Source organism: Desmodus rotundus, chromosome 2 (genome assembly GCF_022682495.2).
Source record: "Desmodus rotundus isolate HL8 chromosome 2, HLdesRot8A.1, whole genome shotgun sequence".
NCBI lineage: Eukaryota > Metazoa > Chordata > Mammalia > Chiroptera > Phyllostomidae > Desmodus > Desmodus rotundus.
In genome coordinates this window covers 3,472,181-3,499,505 of record NC_071388.1, presented here as the reverse complement: position 1 = coordinate 3,499,505, position 27,325 = coordinate 3,472,181, and the positions used below count along the sequence as shown (strand labels likewise).

General features: G+C 54.2%; 1 protein-coding gene across 3 annotated transcripts in view; it reads left to right on the top strand.

Moving 5' to 3' along the window:
* The first annotated feature begins 3,802 nt into the window (after positions 1 to 3,802).
* The window catches only part of RUNX1 (RUNX family transcription factor 1), a 210,206-nt gene continuing 186,683 nt past the window's right edge, over positions 3,803 to 27,325 (top strand). For all 3 annotated transcript variants that reach the window (XM_053916882.1, XM_053916885.1, XM_053916875.1), the window contains exons 1-2: positions 3,803 to 3,991; positions 4,116 to 4,233. In XM_053916882.1, coding sequence (XP_053772857.1) covers positions 4,176 to 4,233 — 58 coding nt within the window. In that variant the 5' untranslated portion in view covers positions 3,803 to 3,991; positions 4,116 to 4,175. The remainder of the gene's footprint in view (positions 3,992 to 4,115; positions 4,234 to 27,325) is intronic.

Below are 27,325 nucleotides of genomic sequence, written 5' to 3'. Positions count from 1 at the left end.
CCTCAAACTGCAAACTTGACCCAAACCCAGCACTTGCGATGGGAGCGCCGAGTGACGGTCCACGGAAGCTCTATCTTGGAGGACGCAAGCCCTGCCTCTCGTGGGTTCCTGCCTCCAGAAACCTCCAGGGCTTACCAAACCCTGCAGCGAGGCAACAAGGTAGAAAGGTTAGACCTTTCGGAAAGCTCTCTCTAAGGAAAAGAGATCTCAAGAATGTAGAAAAGTATCATGATGTTGTGTACCAAGTCCTGTGCAAGGCTCCCCTGCGGCTGTGCCTCTCGGGCTTGAAGTGTGCAGGGGGTGCTGGGAGATCCTGTGAACACACGGCCTCCGGCTCGGGCTTCTGGGTGGAGCCCAGGATGCAGGTTCCCGCCAGGTCCCTGGTGACCCACACAAGGCTCACCCAAGCCCCGCCCAGAACAGGGAAGCAGCGAAACTCTTATATTTGAAACAATGATCCCCAAACAAGGTGTCATGTCATTCAACAGCCTTCATTGGATGAGTTGCTTTTTTTCTTTTGTTTTTCAATCCTATTTCCCCACAGAGCAATGCATCTTCATCTAGGGAAAGCTTAAGAAAAAGAAATGCTGAAACTCTTGTCTGGCTATAAAAGAAATCCCGTGGTGACTTACATTTGAATTGAACTTTTACCTGGAGGACTGAGAGACGAGTGTGTGCTTGAGGCAGCTGTGCCCCGTGGCAGATGCCGTTGTGGGGTCCGGGAAGGTCTCCAGGAAGGAAGACCTTCCAGAGCAGGGCCTGCGGGACCCTCTGTTATTGAAAACCAAGATCAGGCCACGGTCGTTCCATGAAGCCCTGGCACGTGTGTCACGGTTTAATAACCATTGCTGAGGCCGTTGTCGGCATGACACAGGTTTCTGGAGGGCATGACACAGGTTTCTGGGGGAACGCAGAGATTTAGAAAATTATGGAAATGTGTGATGTGGAGAATCGGGCAACATGGTCGTCCTGGGACTTCAGACTGCACCCGGTGTTTTGGGGGACCCTCTCGGGGGTCCATTTTCTGGCCAGACTCTGCTTTGGAATAAACACATGCAGGGCCCGTGCTCGGTAATTGTGGAATGAAGACACCCAGCAGAGAATGTTTTCATTGGACGGGGCTGCACACAGAACTCTGCGCATTAATTATAAGGTTATGCAACTATGCATCTTTCCACCTCTGCTGGTATTTTTATAGAGCCATTAAAAGTGACACCTGAGCTTACCCTCCCCCGCCCCACAGTGACATGTGAAAGCTGCAGCCAATCTGAGTGAGGATGAACACTACCGTCCAAAAGCTTGGCAAAGCCACAGTCGGTCGCCGCCGCTCGGGGACGGCTCCCAAGGCCACAGTCCAGGCTCTGAGTCACTTGCAGGAAGCGGGGCCCAGGGTGTGGGTCGCTGCACAAACTTCCAGGCTCCTAACCCGCCCCAGCTCGCCGAGCACTGAGTGCTCTCTGGGCGGCGCGTTGATGACATACGTGTCTTTTCGCCTTGGCCTCCTAAGGAAGTGGTAAGGCCAAGTTCACCAGCGACAGGCTGAATCTTTACTTACTGTCATGACTCGGAGGATGCCCAGAGAGGCTCCAACTGTCACCTCCCCGAGCTATGAACTTCTGCTGTGGCTGCTGTGGCAGATAAACCAGAGGAAGACGGCACCAGCCAGTGGCCAGGCCTGCACACTCTGCCCCCTGGTGCCCCGTCGAAGCCCCAGCCTGGCCGACTACAAACAATCGCAGCGTAAGGTGAGGCCTCAGCAAACCCCAGCCTGACCGACTTTAAACCGACCGGTTCTACGAACACTCCCCTGGGAAGGAGAGATGGCCAGCTATAGCTAAGCCAGCAGGGACAAGCTGGGAATTTGAGCACTTAGCTAACACACTCCCTGCCCCCATGATTCTGGACACCTAAGGCCGAAAGCATCAGGGGGTTTCTGGAACGAAGCATGGGAAGCATTTCTCTGCATCGCCACTTGCATTGCCCAGTCATTAGTAAGCCTGAGCGGCCGCTGCGGTGGCAGCTGCGTGGCCGAGCGTCAGCTGTCAGGGCCCTCCCAGGGAGGAGGATGGGAAGAAGAGCAGGGACACGCTGTGGGGAGGAACCTGAACGTGGCTTTCTCGGGGACTGAGGATGCAGCGTCCTAGCGATGTGCGTGACTTGTGGATGTCAGTGAACTACGTGAAACAAACTCACAGGGCGACTCTTACACATATTAATGAGGTGTCGACACTCGGCGAGCTAACTTTGCACAAGTCTGGGAGAAAGCAGACTCTTGAGTTTCGATTCCTGCTTTAGTCAAAACAGGCCTGAGTAAAAATCCTGCCTGTGCCCTGGCAGCACCTGTGCCATTTGCCCTCGAGCTTGTCACCACTGTGGGTGTGGGTGAGACTCCGTGGAGAGGACAAAGCCGAGGGGCTGTTCTGGCCAGGCATCCCGCGTGCTTTTGCTGGGCTCTACGGAGCCGCCCGCAGCCCACGCTCGGCTCCTCGGAGGCCCTGGTCTCACAGTTTCTCTGTGGGGGTTGGTGAGAGACCCTCTGTGTCCAGAGCACCGTGGAGGGTGCACAGGAGCCCAGCAAAGCAAAGCGGTTCGTTAGGAGAGGACAGTCTCACTTGATCTTGGAACGCTAAAACAAACAGCACTTTGTCCGTGGGCAGGAGACAGGAAGACACGTGTGTGCCTGGGGTGCCCCCCATGCAAAAGTCTCCCACGTTCGGCACCTCCAGACAGGCCCATCTCAGGCCCGTCTCCTCGCTGAGAGGACGAGCTAGATCATGCCTTCTGTCAGTCCCCCGGGAAGGGCTTGCTTCGGAGAGGCCTCTCTGCTCCCCCCGCCCCCCGCCTGCCGTGCAGGAGTCCTCTAATGCTCCCAGGGGGGCCCAGTTCCTGAGGGCACCGCTGAGCATTACCCCCAGGTGTGACTGGCCGGAGGCTCCGAGTGGGACAGAGGAAGACTAGGCGAGACCGCGTGCAGGTAGAAGCAGGAAAGTTCACTGGGTAGCCGCTGCTCTTGCCCCAAATGCACCATTTCACTCTCTTTTCCTTTAGCTTCCTAACACGAACGTGTGTTCCTGCATGTGCAGGAGAGAACTACGGCTTTTATCTCCTTACTGAATCGATGTCCACTTAGGAGGAATAAAACCACTTCATTTTTGGTATGAAAATGGTCTTTTCATCCCCAAATTAAAATGCCTTCCCTCTTTTAGGCTCCAAAATTCTGGTGAGTTGCTAGAGCCTTTTAGGGCTCAGACTCTCACCAAAACAGTTCCTTTTGTCTGTTCTCCCCCCGCACGGTCTCACGCCGCTGCCGTCTTCGCCAGGGGCTGACTCCCCCCCCCCCCCCCCTGCGCCGACGGCCAGCACCCCAGCGATGGCACCCACAGCCTGTCTGAGCAGCAGCCTGGTGCCAGGGCAGAATTACTATCGAATAAGCAGCAACGAAATCTTAATCAAAACAATCAGTACTTCCCCAAACCACAAATAACAACAGCAGGGTCCGCGTCGCCCTGCATCAGCAAAGACCATTGATAGAATGAGAGACTGAGTCACTTTTTGCTACAGCCGCTCTCTCGCAAAGTCTACTCGGCTGTTTTCTTACACAGCCACGGGGTTGGGGGGGGCAGGGGGAGCAGCAGGAGGCAGGTGGAGGGGAAGAAGGGCATTGCTCAGAAAGTAAAAAAAAAAAAATTGACCTCATTGAAGTCACATGATTGGCAAGAACCAATTAAGAGGAGCTGTGGAAAGGGGAACAGTTAAATTTGTAATTTGGGTTGTGTGAAAACTTCTTTGGGCCCATAAACAACCACAGAACCACAAGTGGGGCAGGCTGGCAGCGCCGGGAGGCGACGCCGGCACAGTGGTCAGCAGGCAGGACGAATCAGAAGGGCTGCAAACCACAGGGTTTCGCAGGGCGGTGAACATTGTCAACCCACAGCCAAGACACCACTTTTTTTTTTAATCTTTAACAATTTGAATATTTGTTTTCACAAAGGTACATTTTTCATAGGACTCGGGGAGCCCCAGAGGTGTCAAGGGAAAAAAATGAAAGAGATGTAGGGAGCCGCGGCTGGGGGCGAGGTTCAGACAATGACCTTTCTTGGTTTTTCGCTCCTAAGGTAAGAAGAAATCAGTGACTCCCCCGCCTGCAGAAGAGGGTGCATTTTCAGGAGGAAGCCATGGCTTCAGAGAGCATATTTGAGTCATTTCCTTCATATCCACAGTGCTTCATGAGAGGTGAGTACACGCTGGTCTTTTAAATCTGCTTTTGCACAGCTTTGCAGAGAATGTTGTGACTCGGTGCACTTAGCCGGCCGGTTCCCTGTCTGTCTGGTGGGAGGAATTCAAACGCAGGCTTGTGATTACAAGGCTATTGGATTACTTATTCATCAGACGACAGCTCTTCAGAACGTCTGAATAAATAGTTAAGCTGTTGAAGTGTTAGTCGGTGCGTGAGAACCCTGGCGAGTGAGTCGGCCTGCTCCTGGTTAGAGCCCTGCAGATGGTAAAGCTTGCGTGGGGCTCCCTGGGTTTTGGTTTTGCTCCCCCTCGCCCGGAGTGACAGCAGCTGGGTTATCCTGAGCTCAGCGTGCTCTGTGGCCCACAGTCCAGCCTGCCCTGGGCTCGGAGCCGCCTGCAGCGCCGGCCAGCAGGGCTGTGCCAGCCTGGGGCAGAGGCTCACAGACGTGCACTAGACCAGCCAGGGCTGTCAGAGCCAGCGCGGCCACTCCGTGGTGCCCGGGATGCAGAGAGCGCAGGAGCCGGGCGGATGGAGCCGGGCGGAAAGCACCGGGCTGCGGTTGTGTGTTGTTCCTTGTGGTCTCAGTGCAGAGGCAGCCGGCATCTTTCAAGAGAGAAAGGAAGCAAGCTGTGGTGTAGAGAGACCTCTCTCACAAAGAGCAATAAAGATGTTTCCTAAGTCAGGCGTTGTCGCCCTTAAGTCGTTAGGTTGCAGGCTTCCTAATGGAGCTGCTTGCGTGGAAAACCTGTCTGTGTCCTCACAACCAGCCCCCTGAAACGTGCAGAGCGGAAGAGGGGAGGTGTGAGTGTGAGTGTGTGCACGCTCACTTGGTGTGTCTTCGGTGGGAAAAGAGGGTCGTGCTTAAGTCAATAAAAATGTCACAAAGTCATAGCAGAGTGTCAGGGCATGCACGCTGACCAGTGCCTGCCAAGTGTGGCTCGATGGGGTGATGCGGACGGGTTAGGGGGTAATTCATTCTCTGGCTACAAACTCTCGAGCGTACCCAAATGGTATCCGTGACTCATGACTTATTCATTCAGCCAAGAGAGCCAGGGACTGCAGAGGGCTGCTAGCCACTTCGCCAGAACAAGCGCTATTGTGAGTGCCACTGAGCTTCTGTGTCTCTGGGTCCCTGAAATTCAAACACTTGACAAAGGTGTGTGTGCACACGTGTGTGTGCATGGGTGCCCACACGAGTGTGCTGGGGGTGGCGGAGGAGGGGGGTGGAATCTCAGGAGACAGGGAAGAAAGCAAGTCATTAACCGACTCAAAGTTCCAAATTAAAGGGTTTTCAAAGGCTTCTTTACTGGCAGCTGAGGACATTTTAGTGAAGTTGAGTCATGCGCTGTGAGTGAGTCACACAAACGGCCCCTCCCCGACTGCATTTCCTCTGGGCCGCTAACGAGCGAAGGAAGCAATATCGGTAGAATAACAGTAAAAAGGTCTTCCTGCCTCGACTCACTTTCAGTAACCCCTGCACACAGCGACGGTTTCCTAGTCCACTGACCCAGGAAGGTGGAGTCAGGGAATTTCAAACATGTCCCTGGGCAGCGGGTTGGATTTCAGGCTGGGGTGCTGGCCTGCCTCTACCCTCACTGGTCAGACAGCAGAGATAATAAGGGGACCCAGGGACCTGCACAGGCAGGCACCAGGAAAGACGGGGCTGGCCCCTAGCATAGCCCCACAGTCCTGTGCCCAGGGACGGCCACCCGCCCAGCCCAGGCTGGAACTAGGGGCAGTTAGCTTTCCAGGGGGCAGCATGGGGAGGGCCCTAGGACCCTCACCCCGTCCCAGAAGGGCTCATGACCAAAGGTGTCTCCATTCTGTACTCACAGAAAGGCACTCGGGGCGTTTTATAATCTCTAACTGGTTACTACAATGTTGAGATTTGATCTCAGAGGACCAAAGTGGAATCTCAGCAGTGTCCCTGCTAAGTGCATCCAAGTGACCCATCGACAGGGTGGTTTCCATTGCCTGGATTTGCACCGCTCCCTCAAGCTCAGGAGGTGACAGATGTCACTGCTGCAGGGACCCTTTGGGCATTGCCTCAGCGCCAGAGGCTAGCACAGTCCCCACGCTCTCCCATACAGGGTCCTCCCTGAGTCCAAACCCGTGTCCACAGCCTGGCCATCGTCGTGCCAGGACCTTCCCCCTTTCCCGTCGCCTGTCATTTATAGTGTGTGCTTGCTCCCGGCTGCCGGCGTGAGCAGGAAGGGAAAACACCTGGTTTGCTCCCTGGGGCAACACTCTATCAGTCCCTGCACTTCTCGCTGAAGGAAACCCAGAACTCACTCTTGGTGAGGTGCCCCTGTGGAAATTGGGGGGAAAGAGAAGCGTGGGCCCAGCCTCTGTGACACAGCCCGGGAGGCTGGCATGCAAAGCGAGTGTGGTCTACCGCAGCGCACACCGCACGGGTGCTCTCGCTGCGTCCGCGGAGGCCAGGAGATAAGATGAAATCAAAATTCCCTGGAACGATCCCTCTGGCTTCGCACCCTGAGGCTCTTTCCGAACCCCCACTTTGGCCCCCTTGCAAGGTGCAGCATGTCGCCCCAAAGACTGCAGTAGGTGTGGCAAGGAAAAGAGCGGCACAGACGTATTTTTGCAGCATGCCTCAGATAGCCTTGCTCTTAGAAGTGGCTTAGTGGTCTATGCAAAGCCTGAATGCTAATATGCCTCCGAGTTCCTAGAACCACAGGTAAAAATCTCAGCGGGGCTGACGCACCGCCGCCAGCTCGGAGGCGTCCCTCAAAGGGAATGACGGAGCGTGGACGCGGCCGAGTGTGGGAAGCGGGCCTCTCTGCAAGATCGGTCTGCCCGTATTTTCAGAAATACATTTATGAAGGCACTTCGGGCTCCACTGAAGACTTAAGACCGCTGAACGTGTAGACAAATCTGGGTGTTGTACACAGTGTGAGGTCTGTACTATCTTTGTAGGGCTGCCTTATCCAAGCTCCACGGCCTGGGTGGCTCCAACACAGAAATGTGCTGTCTCGGGACTCTGGAGCCCAGAGCCTTGGTGAGGGCCCTGAGGCCGCTGTGTTGTGGAGGCTGCAAGGTGTGGACAAGGTTGGTTTCCTGTGACGCCTCTGTCCTCGGTGCGTCCACGCCTTCTTCTCCCTGTGTCCTTCTCCTGGTGAGAACACGCCCCTGTCGTCAGATCGGGGGTCACGCTAATGGCTTGACTTACTGGCCTCTGTAAAAAGCCCATCCCTAAATGTGGTCACATTCTGAAACACTGGGAGTTAGGACTTCAACAAATAGATTTAGGGGTGGACACAGCTCAATCCAAAGCAGGCCATCTTCGCCAACCCAAGCGCCCCTGCCCACAGGGCCGCTGTGCCTCCCGGGTGCTGTCCGGGAAGTGGAAGGGTCAGACTCCAGCTCCCGTGCCGTGGGGCCTTGCATTCTGACACTGCCCACCCATTTGGGAACTAATGAAAAAAAAGGTGTTAAAAAATCTATCTAAACTCATAACAATACCCTTTGCCGTGTAGTACCTTCACACACTAAGAAACCTTTGAAAATGACAAAGCAATTTAGAAATGCTTAAGTTTTAAAAGAGCAAAAAGCTGTCCCCAAAAGAAGCCACCACCTTGGCTCCACTTCCTGCAGTGACATGGTCTCTGTAATTCAGAACCCTCCCAAGATGCACTCTGCCACCAGGGCAGGGTGTGGGGCACCAGGGAGGGGCACGGGAGGCCTCACACCTGCTCCCATACCAGGGCGGCAGCCACAGTGAGCAGCCAGGAGCGGGGCATCTTCAGAAGGGGCAGCCGACCCAGAAACCGAAGGGTAGGACCTCTCAAGAGCTGTTGGAAGCAAAGAGTAGCCAGGAGGTCCCTCTGCTTGGAACACATCTGAAATGTGTGCTCCAGAAAGGCCTGCCCCGTGGCCGCTGACACAAAGAGGCTGGGCCTCGTGCTGGGGCAGAGGGGACTCCAGGGCTCCTGCCCACGAAGAGACCGTCCCGCAGAGACCAGGGCTGGGCGAGTGTCCATCCGAGGGGAGAGCCGGGTGTTCACGAGAGTGGCCACCACTGGCAAAAGGCCAGCAGAGGCGGGCGGCCTGTGAGGGGGCAGCAACAGATAGTGTGGTGGCGCCTTCTCTTTCTTGTCCCGTCTCCTGGCTCTAGTCAAACAGCACAAAGCAGCTTCCCTCTTGGGCCTCCGTGCCCTCGTCCGCAGTAGCGGTCGTGGAAGTGGCTGCGCGGACAGACCACGGAGGCTGCGTCGGGTGTTTCGCAGTCGTGGCCCCGGGACAGTACTTGTCAGCCTGGGCTCCTGGTGCTCCGTTCTCCGAGAGGGCGCTCGGTCAGACTGTCCACACCAGGAAGGGGGAGGCCGCAGTGCCCAGGGGGACCGTGGGGAGGCCCCCTGGAGAAGGCCACACAGGGTGGGGGAAGGAGATGGCATGACCGGCGGATGCCAGAAGATGGGGGGAGGAGTCCTTGGTGGGGGGGAACAGCCCGGTGGACGGGCCAGCGGCAGGGACCCTGGTAGGACACGGGCAGGTGGTGAGGAAATCTGCCCACGTGATGGCTTTTTGACTCTCCTTGTAAGTGCCCATGAAGAAGAGAGGGAAGGAGAGAGGGCCAGGGAGCAGCTCTGCAAGCTCAGCTGTTACGCTTCTGAGCTAGTTGGGGCACGCCGCGGCGGAGACCTTCACAGGTGCCTCTCTGGGTTGGGAGTCGCGGGGAAGCTTTCTTTTCCTGAAGGTCCTTCTCAGGCAAAAAGCCATTTCGCCCGCTGAACCACACACAGGTGCTCTGGGCCCTGAGGGGTGGCCGGCCCCGCGCTCACCTGCGACGTTTCGGACCAGGTGCTGTGTCAAAGCCCGGACATGCAGGTGGCCCGGTCTTGCTGGGGAGGGAGCAGAGGCCAGCACAGGAAGCTCAGGCGAACTGTTCAGCTTCTCAGGTAACTTCTACTGACCTAGATGAGTCACTCGATGTCTCCGTGTCTCATCTCAGTTCTGTAGAACGGGCCAACAGTGCCCGAGAGGAGCTCGCCCCCGAATGAGGGTTCCTGTCCGAGGACGCTGAGCACCTCGTGGCACCTCGCAGAGAGGCCCCAGGAGCCACGCCACCCGTGTCTTAGTTCAGCGACTGGGAGCGACCAGTCTCTACTCTTTTATTTTCTGACAGGAACTAGTCACCCTCCCGATCCACACACGGATGCGGAGGGCTTTCCCTCGTCACCTCAAAGACTTGTTTCCAACTCCCATTCCTCGGAGAACTCTCCAGAAGCTGCTCTGGGGCCTGAACAGGTGTTAACGTCTGCAACACACTTCTGCCATCCTTGTCCCTGCACGTCTCTCGTCCTGCGTCCTGGGTGCCACCAGTCCCCTGCGTCAGCCTCTTTCTGAGTAAAATGGGCCTCAAGTGATGTGTCTTTCTTGGCCTATTTTCTCCTAAAATATGATGACTCTAGCACTCCGGAGTGGTACGAAGGGGGCCTTTCCTTTCACAGCCTTGTGGATGGGGAGCATTGTCAGGAAGTGCTTTAAGGAGGCATGGTGGCAGGGAGGGGGGGGGGTTCCTGAACACAAAGCAGCCCAGCAGCTCGTGGACAGGCCCGTGGCTCCCACAGGCTTCCCTGTGTTCACTTCTGGCACCCTTCCCCCTTCCCCTCACCTGCCCTGGGGATGCTGAGCGATACCTGAGAAGGGAAAGGATTGGCCAAGCAGGAGACATGCACCCTGTGACCAGATGAGGATTGAAATGATGGCTCTTTGACGGTGACATACTGAGCGGGCAGCTCACCAGTGACAGCCACATTGGCCACACGGAAGGGATGACCTGACTCCCGTGGCCCACACCTGTGCCGTGTGACAGGCCATTCTGGAGTAAGCCTTCCCCTACTGGTATGGTGGGGACCGGGTGCTCCTGGGCTGGGGTCCATCATGCCACACCTGTGGCCAGGTGGCCTGCAGCTCAGATCTGTCCAGGCAGGGAAGGAGATGGAGGCCTCTGGGCCTACTCCTGGGGGCTCTGTCTTTTTACTCAGGAAGGGTGGCCCTTCTCTGCAAGCTTCCCCCTCCATGACTCGTGGGCCACGGCACAAGGAGCTGGCTGGGAGGGGCCCAAGACAATGGAGTTGTCACTTTCTAGCTCACAGAGCAGAGGAACACGGAGGGAAAGGGGGCTGGGGATGGATGTCCAGTGACTGGGTGCGACCTCGTCCGTGACAGCGGACACTGTCCCCAGGCGGACGGAGCTGTCCAGTGGTGTTTCGTCTCTGGTTTCCTGGGTTAGCAGTTCTCTGAAAGCTCACGCGGAGAAACTCTGAGTCGCTCCTCTGGTCCTTCTTGGAAGTTGCAGATGGATGTGGGTGCGGGGAGGGTGGTGTTTATCCCCGATTTATGGAAAACAGGCTGGAGACAGGGTGGGGGTGCAGGGAGCTGGCCACATGGGTGTCACAGTCACACCTCCCTGCTGGGTCACAGCCCAGGGTGGCGCTGGTTCTCCCACAGTGGGAGGAAAGCCACACAGCCTCCTGTCCACGGCATGCTGCTTGTGTGCGCGCCGCCACCTTGGCCATGGACCATGCATGTCAGTTTCTGTGTTTTCCTCATCCTTTCAAATTCTCAAAACCTCGCCGCCCAACACCTTCAAACGTTTTCTTTAAGGGGAATTCTTTTCTAAAGAATTTCTCGAGTGAAACTTTCTTTCCCATTGTCCTCCATGAGTGTACCACAAAGTGTCTTATCTCAGGGAGAGACAAGGCCATCAGGTCACAAGTGCCCATCCAGGCGATGGGACACTCGTGCACACCTTGCATTTCTGCAAGTTACAGATGATTTCTGCTTCGTAATTTCTGGCCCTGTCTGCTTCCTGAGTCTGGGTGCAGATCTGTCTCTCTGCGAGCCAATGCTTTATTTAAAATAAATTTTTTTTAAAAGACTGTTTTGTTTTCCCCAGAAATAAGAAATAATGTCAATTTCTCACTCTGTTTTGCTGTTCATTAGAGCATCATTGATTTTGTATGTGGCCCCGCCTCCCAGTTCAGGGTCCTTAGGCGCCTATTTTCAGATGAACTTCTTTGTAAGCCGTGAGCTCCCCCAGACGTTTTAGGGGCCCCAACGGTCACCAAAAATCGAAATCTCAGTTGGCGAGTTGGGCGTGTCCGATGGCTCTGCCCGTGTCAACACTGATACTCCTTTCTGTCAACTTGCCACCTGTGCTCAGCTGGTCCTATGCCAGGACGCAACCTGTCAGGTCTTGAGCCCACTGGGAGAGAGAAGCGCCCGGGGCTGGCGCCTGGCAGAGCTTCTGCTCCACCTTCTTCGCCGGCCACCCAGCTTTCCCTCCCAGCCTCTCCGATGTCCTCGCTGAAAGAGGACTATGTCTCCTAGAAAGAACCTTCTCTGATTGCTGATGGAGAATGAAATGAAAAGATGTGAGCAGTAAATTAAATAGCTGGGAGAATCACCTCAAAGCTATATTGCTTCTGAAAATGTGTAGGATTTCAGATTTTTTTTATGTTTGGAGATCCTAAAGAAAGATCTAGAAAATATCGCAGTAGTCAGCTTGCCAGACAGGGCTCCGTGAGTAAGAGCAACGAGCAGTGGGACCGTGAGCACACCGCAGGGGGTCCGTGGTCCCCTGTTCCCCAGGTGAGGTTTGTAGGGGAGGCTGCGCATATGCTCGGAGCAGCCCTCTCTCTCACGACTCAGTGTAGGAGCAAAAAGGGCGAACGTGCATAGCCTTCAATGTTTATTTTCTGTCACAGCCACGAGAATGTTCAAAGGGCAATGCAGATTAACTAAAAGCCCTGGTCGGGTGCCATTTCCAGCAGCAGTTTTCTCGCCAACCACAGTTTGCCGCTCTTTAATACGCGGCTGCTGTTTGCACTTTGAACCCCGTGCACCCAGCCCCTCACTGCACACCACCTGCAGGCTGCATCTGTGCAGCCCCTCACCTCGCCAACAGTCACAGCTGAACTTGACATCAACCCACTTGGCAAGTCTGTAGTTTATAAAATCTGAAAGTGCATATAGGCACCACCCCACCCAAGGGCCTGGCGGGACTACAGGGAAGGGGAAAGGCATCCATGCCTTTGGGAGCGCTCTCTCCCTCTCTCTCTCTCTCTCTCTCTCTCCCTCTCCCTCTCCCCCTCTCCCCCTCTCTCCTCCGGCTGGAAAGAGTGAGGACGGGATGACATCGGACTGACAGGCAGGAACAGAAACTCACACTGCTGTTGCGTTATCACTGTTTATGTGGCACAGCGTGGCTGGTGCCCTCGGAGTCCTGGAGGAGAGGAGCGGGTATTAAGCCACCTTACGTAAACATTAGGGCTGTGGAGGGTGTGGAGTTGTATAAAGCAGTACGAACGGCAACAATGGAAATTCTGTTCACCTGCCAATCGTCCCGCATCGTCACTTCATATGAGAAAAATAAGTAAAGCAATGCCGCCCCCGCGCTGCCCTCTAGGTTGGGTGCCAAACAAAGAGGTAATTGTGTGGGAGAGGTGGGTGAATCTGTGTAAATGACAGATGAACTATGAGACATTGTCCCGTTCCATACTTTCTAAGTTATCCGTGTGGGTGTGTTTTCTATATATAGTCATAGAGAGTTTTATATACTCCAGTTGGCATCTGAAACCATATAGCTTTATATATACATAAAGTTTTATATGTACAGAAGTTTCTGGGGTTTTGCCTGGCGTGACATCTCCTTGACTCAGGGAGCCAGACACATTCTCTTGTCCCAGGTCCCTCAGCTGCTCAGTCCCAGAATCAGAAGCAGAACCTGGGTCATCTCTGCTCTTGCCTCCGAGTGTTTTGCAGACACTAGGCGACCAATGCCACTCGGGTGCCTAAGTAACTAGCAGGCAGCACCACCCTGCCAGATTAACCCAGTCTCTGAGGGCAGACACCGTGTAGAGTCACTGGTGCGGTGCCTGAAGCCTTCGCAGATCCCTGGGCTGGCAGCGCAGCCCCGGCCTCCACCACCCCGCTGCGTTCCCGGTTGGTCTTACCCATAAGCCCAGGGCTGCCTTTGCTAAGCACCCGCCAAGGGTGGCCACACCCCTTAGGCAATTGTATGGTTAACCAGGTTGGTTTTGAGGAGCATCTTTGGGGAAATCTGAACGGCCAGAGAGCCACAAACATGCATGTTCATGCAGAGAGGTGCAGGGGCAGCCTTGGCCAAGGCAGCAGCCTCCAGAGGAGCCTTGGGACGTGGGACAGTGCTGTCTTTGTGCAAGATGGGGACCCAGCAGAGACATAGGTCCTCACGGCACTTCTGGTTCAAAACTCATGCTCAGAAGTGGTCTCCATCAGGAGAAATAAAGGACTCTCTCTCCCTCCTTCCTCCCCCACCCCTCTGTCTCTCACACACAGCCCAGCATTGAGAAACCACAAGCCTTAGGCCTTAGAGTACCCAGTAGGGTCTCTTCCCATGGCGCACTGAGTGTGAGAAAGCTGTTTCCAGGTGCAGCGGGAACTGCTGAGTATCAGGCACTAATTTCCAAACTGCTTTGGTCACGTCGCATGTAAGTAAAGGTATTCGGCATGCCCCCCACCTGTGCGCATTTATTTGTGTATAAATTACACGCCTGCCTGCCCTGCTTAGTGATATGACCTAATGAGGGCGTGTGCGTTATAAAACCCACTCCAGCCATAGAACTTAGGATAAAAACTAAAATGCAACGTGTGATTTTTCCCCTTCCCCCCCATAAACCCCTTAGTGTGACTCAGAAAGTCCCCAGATTCCTTCAAGTGTCTCGTGCTGCTGACGGGGACTCAGCCTCTGCCAGCAGCCCTTCAGTCCTTCTCCTGTGGGCTTTGGTCGATGTTGACGTGTAAACTCCGCTCCAGGAGGAATTGCATGTCCCAGGGCTAGGTGCCCTGGGGTCCTGGTATGTGAGCTGTCTGTTAGGAGGGCCAGGGGGAGAACAGGCCTGACCAGAGCGGAGCGTCGAGAAGCAAGGAGCCCAGGGCCATGGGTGGGCTCAGGAGCTGGGTTTCTCCGCATCACCTGCACTGTGCTGTGTGAGCCTGAGCCATTCACCCACCCTTGCAATTCTGCAGGCCTCTTGCCTGTAAAGCAGGCACAGCGGCCCCTGCTCTGGACGGCTCGTCAGGAGGACCTGAGGGAAGAGCTAGGAGCAGTGAGCACAGAGAGGAAGGCGATTAATAAAAGCAACTCTGGAAAATGCCACCAAGGTGCGTAGCGCAGAGTCTGGGGCCAGAGAGGAGCCTTGCAGAGCCCAGAACACATCCCTGCAACCTCGCTCAGAGTCTGGCGGGTGTCACGGTGGAAAACGGGGTCTGCTCCCCCACCAAGCAGTGGGGCAGACACAGTCTCTGCCCTGGCTGAGGGCTGAGCTCGCTAACATTAAAAGCAGTCACAGTAACAGCTAGTGTTCATTGAGCGCATAATACGTGCAAGGCGCCAGCATGATGCTGGTTTCCTGCGCTGCTCATTACATCCTTCACAAGAACCTGGGGCAGGTGCTCTCATGGAAGACCCCGGGTGCTGAAGGGAGCATGGCGGGCAGAGGCGGGTCACCTGGCCTGAGGGGGGAGCTGCTAGGAGATGAGGAAGCCAGGTCCCCATGGATGTGTCTATGTGTGGAGCCTGCTGTCCCCTACAGGAAGGAGAAGGGGTTTCATTGTTCTCTTGGTTTGAAACACGAGACGGCTGAGCCATATGGAGGTAGAGACTCGTCAAGGCCCCTGGACAGCAGGTGACACCGTGGGGGGAGAGCTGAACCTCAGGCAGCTTCAAGCATGGGTGCTGTTCAGTGTGCTGAGATGCCTGTGCAGCTCTGGGTGCGTCCGGTGGCTTTAGGTCCCCACCATCAGCATCGGTACCGTCCCTCCCCCCAGGGCTGTGCCCCAAGGGGGACATTCACATGGTTCCAGGACAACCCCAAGGGACACTTCTTTCATCCTGTGGTGTTCAGACTAGAGCAAGCTTCAGAATTCTGTTCCCAAAATGATGTGAGATGCTGGCTTGGCAGGGTGTGGGGGACCATGGCCTTTCCTCCCAGCCAATCAGGCTGAGAGTCCCTCAGAAGCGACAGAGTGTGAGACAGTGAGGTATTTCCTGAAAAAATCCTGGGGAGGGCTCACTATTGGGGCTAGGTAAGGCTGACCCTGTGTTTACATGACCTTGGAGGACAGCACCTCCTAAAATGTCGTGTCCCAGGTGTCTCCTTGCCCCATCCTGGTCTATCCCAGACTCGTGTACAGAAGGACCCATGGACAACCCCACAGGTAACAAGGGCCTTCCCACCCAAGCCTGTCCTTCAGGGCGTCCCTGGGGACCGGCATTGGGGTGACACCGACCCCGGCCAGGGAGGCCACCAGCAAACAGTCACGCTGGTCACTCCTGTGGTTGGGATACAAATTCTGCCAAAGGCAGGTGAGTCCGCTGTGATGGCAGGAGGTGACCTCAGTCCCGCTGCACACAGGGCCCTCCACACCGCCAGGAGCCAGGTATACAGCAAGAGACCTGCTCCCAGGTGAGCCTCCGAGAACAGCCCCCCATGCTTCTGCAGACGCATCTGCCACCTCAAAGTCTAGCAACGTCATATACATTGCTTCGGGCAAGTAGGTGGGTGTGAGGTTTTCTTTTCCCTCTCTTTAACCTTATCTGTGTAAAAGGCACCTTTTGTCTGATTATTTGACAGGCAGTTACCACAGGGAGTTCCTTGCCTCTCTCCTTGGGCTCCACCTGGTGGAGGGGCAATAAACCATGGCATGGCCCCCAAAGCCAGCGCACAGCCGGCAAAGCCCCTGCTCACTGAGAAGGCAGGGAGCCCCGCCAGCCTCTAATTGTTACTATGCAAACATCTTAATGGGAACAAATTAAAAGGCTCTCAAGCTAATTATGCTCCGCAATAAAAAATAATAATAAACTAATATAGCTCCTTTGGAAAGGTGGTTCTGTGTAACCTCGGAAGAGTCGCTTTCCTTGTCGGAGGCGGGCAGCTGACAGGGAAGCAGAAGCCCCACACTGTTCATGGAGGTTATACTTTGGGAATTCCTGTGACTCAGAAAAGGCCCTTTACATGCTTCTGTATACACCCCGGCCGGGCCCACCCCAGCCCCACTTCCGGTCCCCCTCCCATCTTCCCGTGGTGACCCCCACTTGACCTTCAGTCTGGCTTCAGCCCTTTGGAGGAGTCCTGCACCCCTAACCCAGGCTGACAGGCCAGGACGGCCTCTCTCACAGGTGCTTCTGGCCACTTGGTGGGACAGGTTTCACCTCAAGGACATCAGTTTAGGATCACATGTGTCGTTTCCAAAGACCACATGGTCTGAAGGGGCAGAAAGTAGAGAGGCCCTTGGTGTCTGTCACCATGGATGAGCCCGGACCCCTTGGTTGCCTGGGCCACTTGGGGGGCTCTCACCTGGGAGTCAACCCCCAGGGAGAGGGAGGGGAAGGGGGAGAGGGAGGGGGAGGGCCCACCCCAGAAGGCTCAGGGCGGTGGCAGCCAGCACGAATCCTTTGCACTGTTCTGGGGGAGGATCCTGGTTTGTTCATTGAAGGTAGGCAATGATTAAGTTACTGTGTTGCTTATAAATAAAGACGAGAGTGACCAACCTTGGCCAAGGGCTACCAGGGCACCAGGCACGTCGTCTCCATCCTCTCCCAAGATCAAACACCATACATAGGAGAGAAGCACAGCTCCCCCCCCCCACCCCCGCTCCCCCCTCCACCGATGAAAACAGGGAAGTGTGCAGCCCAGGCCACAAAGCTGGTAGGAGGCAGAAGCCAGCAGGGGTCCAGGCTCTGTCTGGCTCACCCACCTGTGGCGTGGTGCTGGGGTCGGTGCATGGTGCTGGGGTTGGTGCTGGGCTCAGCCTGCCTGGTCACCTCTGCCCTTCCCGCTGAGTCGCCTTGGGCAGACTACTTAGCCTCTCTGGGCCTCCCCTCCCTCATCGGTGGGGTGCGCGAACAGGGGTGCTCCCCTCGTGGTTCAGGTGAGGCCCAGGTTAGAACGTTGCCTGACACCCGGGAACCTTCCAGTTGATGTTACCTGTCGTCACGCCCTTCCTTTCCACCTGCTTGAGTTTTCCATTCTCTTCTTACACGCCACTGCAGACCAAGTCCAGAAAGTGCACCCCAGGTCTGCCCCTCAAGTGCAGATGGCTCACCCTTGCGGACCCACTCATTTTCCTGTTGGCGGCAGGTGGCTGCTGCATGAGGTGAGGAGGAGCCTTCTGCTGGCCGGGCTCTCGGCTCTGGGCTCAGCCCTTGCATATGATCTCTACTCCCTACGCAATGACAGGGCGGTGTCAGAGGTCTTCCAGTGATGACGTCCTAAGTGAAGGGCCCTTCGTTAACTCTCTGTAGCATTTGTCAACCTCACTACCTTGGGAGCTGGGTCATTCTGATGGGGGGACCGTCCTGGGCCCTGTAGGATGGGCAGCAGCCCGCCTGGTCCACACACACTAGGTCCCAGTGGCACCGCCGCCCCAAGATGTGGTGACCAAAGCTGCTCCAGACACTGCCACGTGTCCCCTAGAGGGACAAGCCACTCCTGTTTGAGAGCCACTGTCCCGGGGAAACCTAGGAACCGGCGCACTGTGGCGGGCTCACATTTATTCTCAGGCGGTGACTGCGACCCTCTCCATGTTGGCATCTCCCACACCTCGTTTGACCCCCGCTGTCACCCCAGGCCCGGGGTCAAGCTGCCCACAAGAACTGATGGTCCAGGGACCCTGAAGTGAGCGTGATCAGCCACTCACCCCGTATTGAAGAGCAGAAGAGAAAGGCACCCGTGATTCCACTGTGCTGAGGACGAGCAAGAAAGCACCGATGTGCTGGGATCACTTCCTGGGGTTAGCCAGGCCAGTGGCCTCGGTCTCCAGTAGCTTTTCTAGCGCCACGGAGGGAAAGTTAGGTGCTCCTGGAACGATGCCTCTGGGTTGCTTTGGTTAAGAGACCCAGTGATTAGGATTCAGAAGAAAGAAGTCGCCTACAGAAAATGATGCAAAAGCGCTGTTGGATTGTCAAGTTTTATGGGATCAGCACTATCCTGTAGCATTGACCATGGGCTGGGCCCTGTCGGAAGTACCTTATAAATAGGAACTCATGTCACCCTTGTCACCTACACAGTGGGGACAGTTGGTTTCCTCATTTTACACGTGGGTGTCTAGGGCAGAGTGGCCCAGCATCTTATCCAGGGTCACACAGCTGGGAGGTGGCAGGCTGAACTGAGGTTTAGCCCCAAAACATGCATGTGCCCAAGACACAGTCTCCTACAGAGTGGGACCCGGGCCCTCGTGTCCGTGGGGATCAATCCAAACAAGCGTCTCAGCCTCTAATTTCAGATGCCACGGCGGGGAGGGGCCGCAGTCTGAGGACGGCAGCGCCTTGCACTCCTGAGGCGCCATAGGGGAAGAGCTGTGCTTCTGGGCCCTGACAGCCAGCCCCCGCCTCCGCATGGCCCCTGCATTTCCCACAGTGCGGTGGTCGGTCTGTCTCTGTCGAAGGCTCTGGAAATCTGGAAGAGAGGGAATCCCCGATAATGATCGATGCAGGGGCCTGCAGAAAACTGGGGTTTGGTCAAAAGCATCAGCAATCCCAAAGCATATTCAGTCTCCCCTGGCTACACGCTGTTTTCTCGTCCCCTCTGGGAGGGTCCTCCTCCATGCTCTGCACAGTCCCATTGCTCCACGATTTCTGGTAGCAGGGTCACGACAGCCACCCAGTGGGGCTGTTGTTCACGGGGGGAAGTCACTGAGCAAGGCACAGGGCTGGGACACGTGTCTGCACAGGGTGCTTGGGGTACCAAGAGCAGGCCTCCCCACATCCCCGTCACCGACATGGGTGCACATAGTGTTTGCTCCCTGAAGCAGTGGGGTCACCGGAGGGGCACTCTGAGGGCTCAGTCTTCCAGGGTACCCATGGGGAGCTCCTGCGAAAAGCCGCTTCTAGTTCCGGCTCGTATTTGCTTGGTTCGTCTATCTACTTAGCACTCACGAAAATGTAATTCAAGGGTTTCTGTGCCTGAGTGTGGTCTCCCAGAGACTCTGAAGTCTGCGAGAGATGAACTCACGTCTCATTTCTCTCCATCCACAGCACATGGCAGGGTGTGGGCCCTCAAATGTTGGGTGGATGGACGGATGGATGGATTCGTAGGCGGGTGAATGGATGGACAGATGGACAGGTTATCAGATTGCGGGGGAAGCGCCTGCAGCCTTGCGCTTCCTGCTGTGCTGTGACAATCCCAGTGGGTGTGAGCAGAAGTGGGCCCTGCTGTCCCTCCACCCACACAACGCAGCAGGAATCAAGTAATGAGGCCCTCCGCCCAGCCTTGGTTCCCCCTTAGCCCCCGTGACCAACTAAGAACGGGAAGAAGGACGTGGGGCTAGGAGAGCCAAGAAGAGCGGGAGGCTCGGGGCAGGTTCCACCTCTGCCGAAGGGTGTCGGGCTGGCAGTCCTGTGGGTGTCCCCCGTGGGAGGCTTGGCAAGGATGCAAGAAGCAAGTACGAAATACCACGTAGTCAGAGGGCTTCTTCCTGTTCCTGAGATGATTGGTTTGTGCTTAAATCTAACAGCTCTGTGGAAAAATACGTGTCCATGACCAGGCAAGTTCATGATCCCAGGCCTGATAACAAACGAGGCCCAGTACATCTCCCACGGGGCTGCCACCTCCGAGACGTCAGGCAAGGCGTAGAGAGCAGGCTGTCAGCTCAAAGAGACCCTTCTTCATGGGAAAACTTAACCACTGTTTTTCCTGTTCAAAAAAAGATTGGTGGAAAAACAAAAGAGGTTTGGTAACTAACTTACGGTAGCTTCATTAAGTTCTCTCGGTCCTGCCTGTCTCGGTGAAGTTGCAGGAAGTTGAGTGGGCACAGGGATTGTCCATTAAACGTCCAGCCTGCGGGGCCTGGCCCCCTCTCAGTCTGCGCCCAGCCCTCCCTATCTCTCAGTTTAGGGGGAAACTGGCTTCAGTGAGATGCTGGGCAGGTGATGTTGCACGTGTGTGCTCCGCTTCCATCCTGAGACCATCGGCATCTGCTGAACAGTTGTGGGAGCTCATGTCCCTGACCTCCCCCAAGCATCCCCTCAGAAGTCCCTCTGCACCTAAGTCCCCCTTGGCCAGGCCTGGACCTCAGTCGCCTGAAAGGACCCACCTTTGCCCGTGGTCACGTGGGATTCAGCGAAGGCCGGGCCTCGTTCTCTGTTCTACTAAGAAATGTTCCTTAGCAGATCCTCTGTCCAAATAAGTGCCTTCTTACGTTTGTGTATTTTGTACTTTCTCTTAAGATTTGCTCTCCCAATTCCTTTCCCATGGGTCTCCTTTTTTCTTTGCTTACATCATATATGGGGACTTCTGGGCAGAGTAGAATTTTCTACTACTTTTCCCATTTTTTTTTCTCCATACTAATCACCTTCAAATATTCTTAAATCAGTGGTTCTTGCCTGGAAGGAGAGGGGGAGAGGTGAGGGGGGTAATGTTGCCCACAAAATGTCCAGAAACACTTTTCGTTGTTCCAACGGGTGGGTGGGGGAGGGGCAGGAAAGGTGAACTGGCACCTAGTGGGTAGAGGCCAAAGAGGCTACTGACATTCCACAACGCCCAGGGCAGCCCCCACCACAGAGGGTGGCCAGGGCCGAAACGTGAGCGTGACAAGGTCCAGAAACCCAACAAGCAGAGGTTACGGTTGCAGAGACGTGTCGCTGCATTCTCTCGTGGTGCGTTCCTCTCCGGAAAATGTGGCCTCTCCATCCCCGGACATTGGGGGGGGAGCTGTGCATGTCTTCCGAACAAGTGCCCGCCACAGGGTAAATGGAGAACCCGAAAGCTCTCGGAACTGATGCTGGCGGTGGTCACTTGGGGGTCTGCAAGCCTTTCGTCGTCCACTGTCTCCTGTAGGCCCTTTAAGATCGCAGAGGAGGATCCTATTGTCTGTGCGATGTGGAGGAGGGTGGGGCTATCACCTTAAACAGATGGTCTGAAGACTTTGGAAGGACTTGGAGTATCTGAGGAAAAGGAAGAAGGCAGATAGAAGACAAAGGAACCCAGCACAGAAAGTCAAGGCTAGAGAGGGCATTGGGAGACCCCAGGTCAAAGGCTGGAGAGAGGAGATAAGGGGAAGGAATCCTGGGAGCAGGATCGGGTTCCCCACCACGCTGGTGAGGAGGGTGAGCAGGTGGCCAACAGGGATATGCCTGAAGCCCAAGAAGGAGGGTTTTCCTCCAGAGGCCAGAAGATTCCCTTTGGGGAGAGGCTGAGGATTGGAGGCAGCAGGGTGAACCAGAGGGCGTGTGGCCGGACTGGAGCGGAAGTGTCTGACACAAGGGAGAGCCTGAGACACCTGGAAGCATTCATCCAGGAAACGTCCCTAGTCCAGGGGTCAGGGCTGGGACACAGCATCCCTGTTACCTTCCCTGTGCCTTCTGAGTTAGCATGGTCAAGCTGACTTGGAAGGTGAAAACACGGAGGCTTGGAGTTTAGATTTGAAAAAAATAAAAAAGGAAGAAATTTGAAGTTTAGAGAGGTAAAGAAAGACCAAGTTGGCATGGCCAGCAATCCTAGCTGTGCCGGGGCTACACCGAGCTATGGTTATAGCCGTCCGCCAAACCACTAACACGCTGCCATGCTTCCAGTCTGCCTAGAAGCAGCGTGTGTGATCCACCGAAACTTCCCCGGCTTCAGCTTGGAGTTGGCCACCAACAGGCAAAAAGGAGGGAGGGAGGCTGGTGGGGGAGGAGGAGACCCCATGGGGGGAGGCCCCCAGAGAGATCCATCACTGGGGGAGGAGAGTGGAAAGCAAATACCTGCCCTTTGGTTCCCGGGCTTGACAATCTGCATGTCAGGTAGAATGGAACATTTATTTACCGAAAAGAAATGCCATCCCCAATTCAGACGGTAGACAGAGGAGCTGGTGTCCATACCCCATTTTCCACTTCCTCTGGGGCTTTCATAACCATCCGATCAGATTCTCAGCGCCCTCCCCACCACACCTAGGTCCCTGCCCAGCTCCGTCTGACCATAGAGCTGTGCTGTACCAGGTTAATCACACTCCGTGGGCATGGCCGTGACGAGCCATCAGTAAAGAGCCACACGGCTGATGTGGACAGCACCCTGTGTGAGAGAGTGGCCTGCAGTACAAAGATGATAAGGCGTGAAATGGCCCCCAAAGGAGCTTCCCATCCTGTGTGAGAAACAGTCAGCGAATGAAAAGACAATTGAAAAGCACAAACAAGAGAGCCCTCACAGGCCAGCCGCATGACCGCCTGTGGCTCGAGAAGCAGTGGTCGCAGCAGGGCTCAAAGCGGGAGAAGGACATTCTTCAGCCGGGGCTGGGGAAGACGGAGGAGGTGAATGAGCGAGGCAGCCAGGCAGGCTGGGTTGAGGGATGCACATGGGCCCGGAGCGGGCCGCCTCAGCTCACTCGTGAACAGCAAAACTGAAACCAGATCTTTGAGTGCTGCAGCAAGAAGGCTGCACTTGAATTCGAGACCAGGGGCCCTACACTCGGCAGTCCATTAGAAGCCCCTGGAGTGTTTGTTAAAATGCCGATTCCTGCCCCCCCACCCTAGAGACCTGGAGAGGCCCAAGGGCCCAAGAATCTGCACCTTTTGTAGCCGTATAGTCTTGGTCATAGTTTGAGAAACACTTGGTTACAGGAAGCCTTTGACAAGTTGTGATGAAGTCAAAATGAAATCCTCGTGAGGTGTCAGGGTTTAGCAAAATTCAGCAGAACCTGTACCTACCTCCGACAGCCAGCACCTGCTGGGGGAAAGCCGCATATTCTGGGTGGCGAGTCCCCTCACGAGTTAGTCACACACTGGGCGTTTCCTAGCCATGTCTCCCAAATCAAAGACCCTGCCCGCTGCTCGTGAAATGCGACTCGCAAATGTGTATTTTAAAGTGCACGCCACCAGATCCTAGTTTTAATCTAGACCAAGTTGGGTCTAAAATATTCAAACACGGCCTCCAAATTCTGTGCGACTTTTGAAAAACGCATACGTGTGGGAATTCTGACCACAAGAGGCATGGGTTTTCATCAGTAGGAGAGACCCCAACTGGACTGGGGTTCGTGCATGTGTGTGTGTGTGTATTTGTTTGGCACATCTCAGCCCTCTCCCACTATCTCTGGACTCAGAACTTAATCTAGACTCTCCTGAGTCCCTGAAGATGTTCCCAGTTGGGATATTAAAAACCCATGAAGGCTTCTGAACTTCCCTGCCCTCTGGAGCATAGAGGCGTTTTGTTTCCCATTAGCAGTGGGGCTGGTGGGAAGCCGGAGCCGTGGGAATAGATGCAGCTCCAGGGAAATGCTGGCAGGGCACCCACTAGGGTCACGGGGCTGCAGGAGCCCTGTGTGGGGCTCGTAGCCTGGACACCGATGCTCAACAAGGAATTTTTGGACACTGATCAGGCAGGCCTCTCCCAGGGCCGTGCCATCCAAAGTGCGGTCACTGAACCAGCCACCGGTCCATATGCCCCGGCACTTCAGTAGGGGTGCAGAATCTCAGGCCCCGAGTGGACCTGTGAAATCAGTCTGCATCTTCACAAAAGCCTGGGGCAGTTTGCACGCACGTTACGGTTTAAGGAGCATCCTCCCTAGTCTCCAACCTGCCCCATGATTTGGGCCCCTCTGCTCAGAGCCTTGCAGAGATGGAGAGTGGACTCCATTAGGGGGGCAGGGGGAGGCAGGTCTCACCCCCTCCGCCTTCTCGCCCTGGTAGCTGCTTTCCCAGTGGAGCACCTGCACGGTTGTTCTTCTCTGGAAAGCCTCTAGAAACAGACCCCCCTCCCCCTGCCCTGCCTCTAGGGTGGGGCTGCACTACCTCTTTTCTCTCTAAGTGCCCGGGATGCTGACAGCCCCAGATGGAGGCATCCTGTTTGTCGAAAAATAAACCGGCAGTTAAAGCAGGGTTGCGAGAGCGAGAAAACCACAAGCCTGCGCGCCGCTGATAACGCGCGGGCACAGCTTTTGCAGAAGTTCCGTCGCTGCAGCACGGAGCTCCTGGGCCCGCGCCACCTCCTCCTTTCCTGTCTCTGCAGCCCTGTCCCCCGTTTCTGCCTGTTGCTTTCTGCGTGTCTTTCAGTTACTTCACCCATTGTTTTTCTGAAGGATCCCCTCACTGCTCTGCTGGGAGGGGTGAGCCAACAGACTGCCCGGGTGGGGACCCGCGGGCCTGGGGCTGACATGTACAGGCTGACATGAAAATGACACAGTTTAAGAAAAGCTGAAGTTGCTTTCTTTTCTACAGTATGCAATGCTTTGACCTGCCCCCCCCCCCCAAAAAAATACAGAAAAGAAAAGAAACAGAAAAAGCAAATCCAGATGAGGCCCTGTCATGCTAAAATGTTGCATGAATCAAAAGGAACCCCAAAGTCCAATATCCAGACTGTTTTCTTTCTTGGAGTAAGCTGACCTGGCCTGATTCCATGCGGTGAATAACTAATTACCAATCTTCCTCTTTTGGGGGATATTAAAAGCTCTTTCCCCATTTGCCTATTATCAGATAAGCAAAGCAGATGAGAAGTCAGTGGGTAACCACAGGTACAACCACAGTATTAGCTGGAAACCAAACGACTTGACCCTCCAAGGCAAAGGGTGTAATTGAGAATTAACCTGAAAGTAGTCTCGCACAAGCTCTGAAACGCCATGTTCTCAAATCAGTAACATGGACTTCTCTGAGCATAGAAAGAACAACCCTACAGAGAGAGAGACACACAGAGAGAGACAGAGAGAAGGAACATCTCCAGCCACAGAAATGGCTGCAGTGGCAGTGACTCAGCGTCCACAGGAAGGTGCCCGGTCATAGCCGGAGCCCCCTCAGGGTCTCTCCCCGAACTTTCAGATTTACTTCAGTTACTCTTCTTTGTCCAAAAACGTAGGGTCGAAACAGACCACGTCCATTCCCTAAACGTCCTGTGTTCAAAATGAGTTATTACCTTGTGTGAATAAGAATCCACCTTATTTTTAAGGATTTCCGGAGACCCATATCATTTTCCCACTCCCTCCCCTAGAAATCCCTCGAGATGCGCTCGCTCTCCTGCCAAGCAGGTCACTCCTCACCCTGCTGGTTTAGGAGCCTGTCTTCCCACGCCTGTGACCCTTTCCTTTCTTCTGGTATCTCGCGCACGGCCATGTGCTGAATTGTGCCGTTATTCTGGACCGAGCTCCTTTGCGTTTGATCCTGTATATTTTGGCTAATCCAGGTATAGACTTTAAGTATCAATAACTCAACTTTATAATGAAACAAAGGAGTGAAAACTCCAGTCAAAGGACGGTTAACACTTCGGGAAGTAGGAGAGGAAGAGGCAGGGCAGCGTGAGCCAGGTGTGAATGGCCAAGTGCACAGTCTAATGGGGAGCAGCGGCTGTCTCTAAAGACTGGTGTAGGGCATGGGGAGCCCGTGGGAGACAGGATGCCAGGCCAGGAAGAGCTTTGAATGCTCTTAAGAAGGCACATTCCTTCCTGAGCAAGGACCCAAATGGATGCATGATCATTTTCGCTATTTACTTTGCAGACCTCGCTGAAATGTCCTTAATGGACTTCTTTCTCATTTAAACGTTACCATAAACAAATGAATGAAAAGACTGTGACAAGAAAATCCTAGATCTGATTTTAACTGTACATTCTGGAATTTACACGTCTATAATTGCAGTGCCCTTCAAAGTCATCCCCCCGGGGAACCTGCCAGCCTGCTAACAGCTCCATTATGATTTTCAGCATTTTTGAGGCTGCTCTTTTGAAATGACTTCCAGGGTCAGTTTATTGGTTAAACAAGTAAAACAGCCTCCTGACTTTTAGGTCACACCTCATTTTTGAGCAAGACAAGTATTACCAGGCTTCATTAACCACCGTCTATATCACTGAGTCTCAGTCTTAAATGGCTTCTGGCTCCTTCTAAAATCAAGCCCATTGCTGGTGTTCCAGACCCTTGATTATTCCAGGGAACATACTCCAACCTTTCCTTTTTAAAAAAGGAATTCCGGCCGGATGCTGAGAATGTCAGCATCACTGCAATATAATGTAAAGCTGCAAGATACCTTGGTTGAACAAAGCAATATTATCAGCCTATAACAACTTACGTAGGGTTTAAAAAGTCAACTTCAACCTACAGCCACACCTGGTTAAAAAAAAAAAAAACCATACAGCCAGCCTGACCCACTAATATAAGTCAGCGCATTGGTTAGGAACTTAACTATGTGACTGGTCCTCACTATTTGAAAAGTTAAAAGAATGAGATGCAGAAAGGAAATTGTAATTCTGGGAAGCCTTTTTGGCACACGCTGAGATCAACTTTGACCGCAGATATGCCCTAATTGTTGATAGCAGGCAGATAGATACTCTCCGGGCGATGCTTTGACCGAGGTAACTGAGAGGTCCCAAGTCAGGGGCCTGCATGGAGGCAGGAGTGTGCCTGCCCCTCCAGAGGTCTGGGCCCAGGGTGGCAGCCTCACAGTCACAGGGCACCTGGCCTCTTCTGCCCCGATGGACTGCCACACTTGGCCCTGACCTCAGGGCTCCCAATGGCTGCTCCATCCGCACAGTCGCCTCCACATTCACAGCAGGAGAGAAGACTCTGGAAGGGGAAGGTTACTCCTTCTTTTTAAGAGCGGGCTGTGAGGTTTGCCCACACACCCCTGCTCACAACCCACCGACCAGAACCTACACCCGCACTCGGGGACACCTCGCTGCCAGAGAAGCTGGGAAACGTGGTCTCTTCCCGTGCGGCCCTGTGCCAGACTAAATATGTATATTTGTCTGTTTGTTTGAATTGATTTATATTTAATTTATTTTAACAGATACTTATATTTATCATAAATATAAAGTGATAAAATATGCAAAATGTATTATCTATAATTTAATAAATACATTTATAAAATATGTTTAACTTAATGCTAAATTATATTAGCATAAAAACATAATTATATTTATATAGAAATCTATTACTCTATAAAATACAAATATATTAACATATATAATTACATTCTATATTTATATCTTATATAAATATATACATTTATGTTAAATGTATATTCATTTTATTTACATATGGAAAGTAAATGGTGTACAAATGTACATTTATATGAATTTATATAAATATGTATACATGTACATAAATAGGTACATAAATTTATACAAATATATATT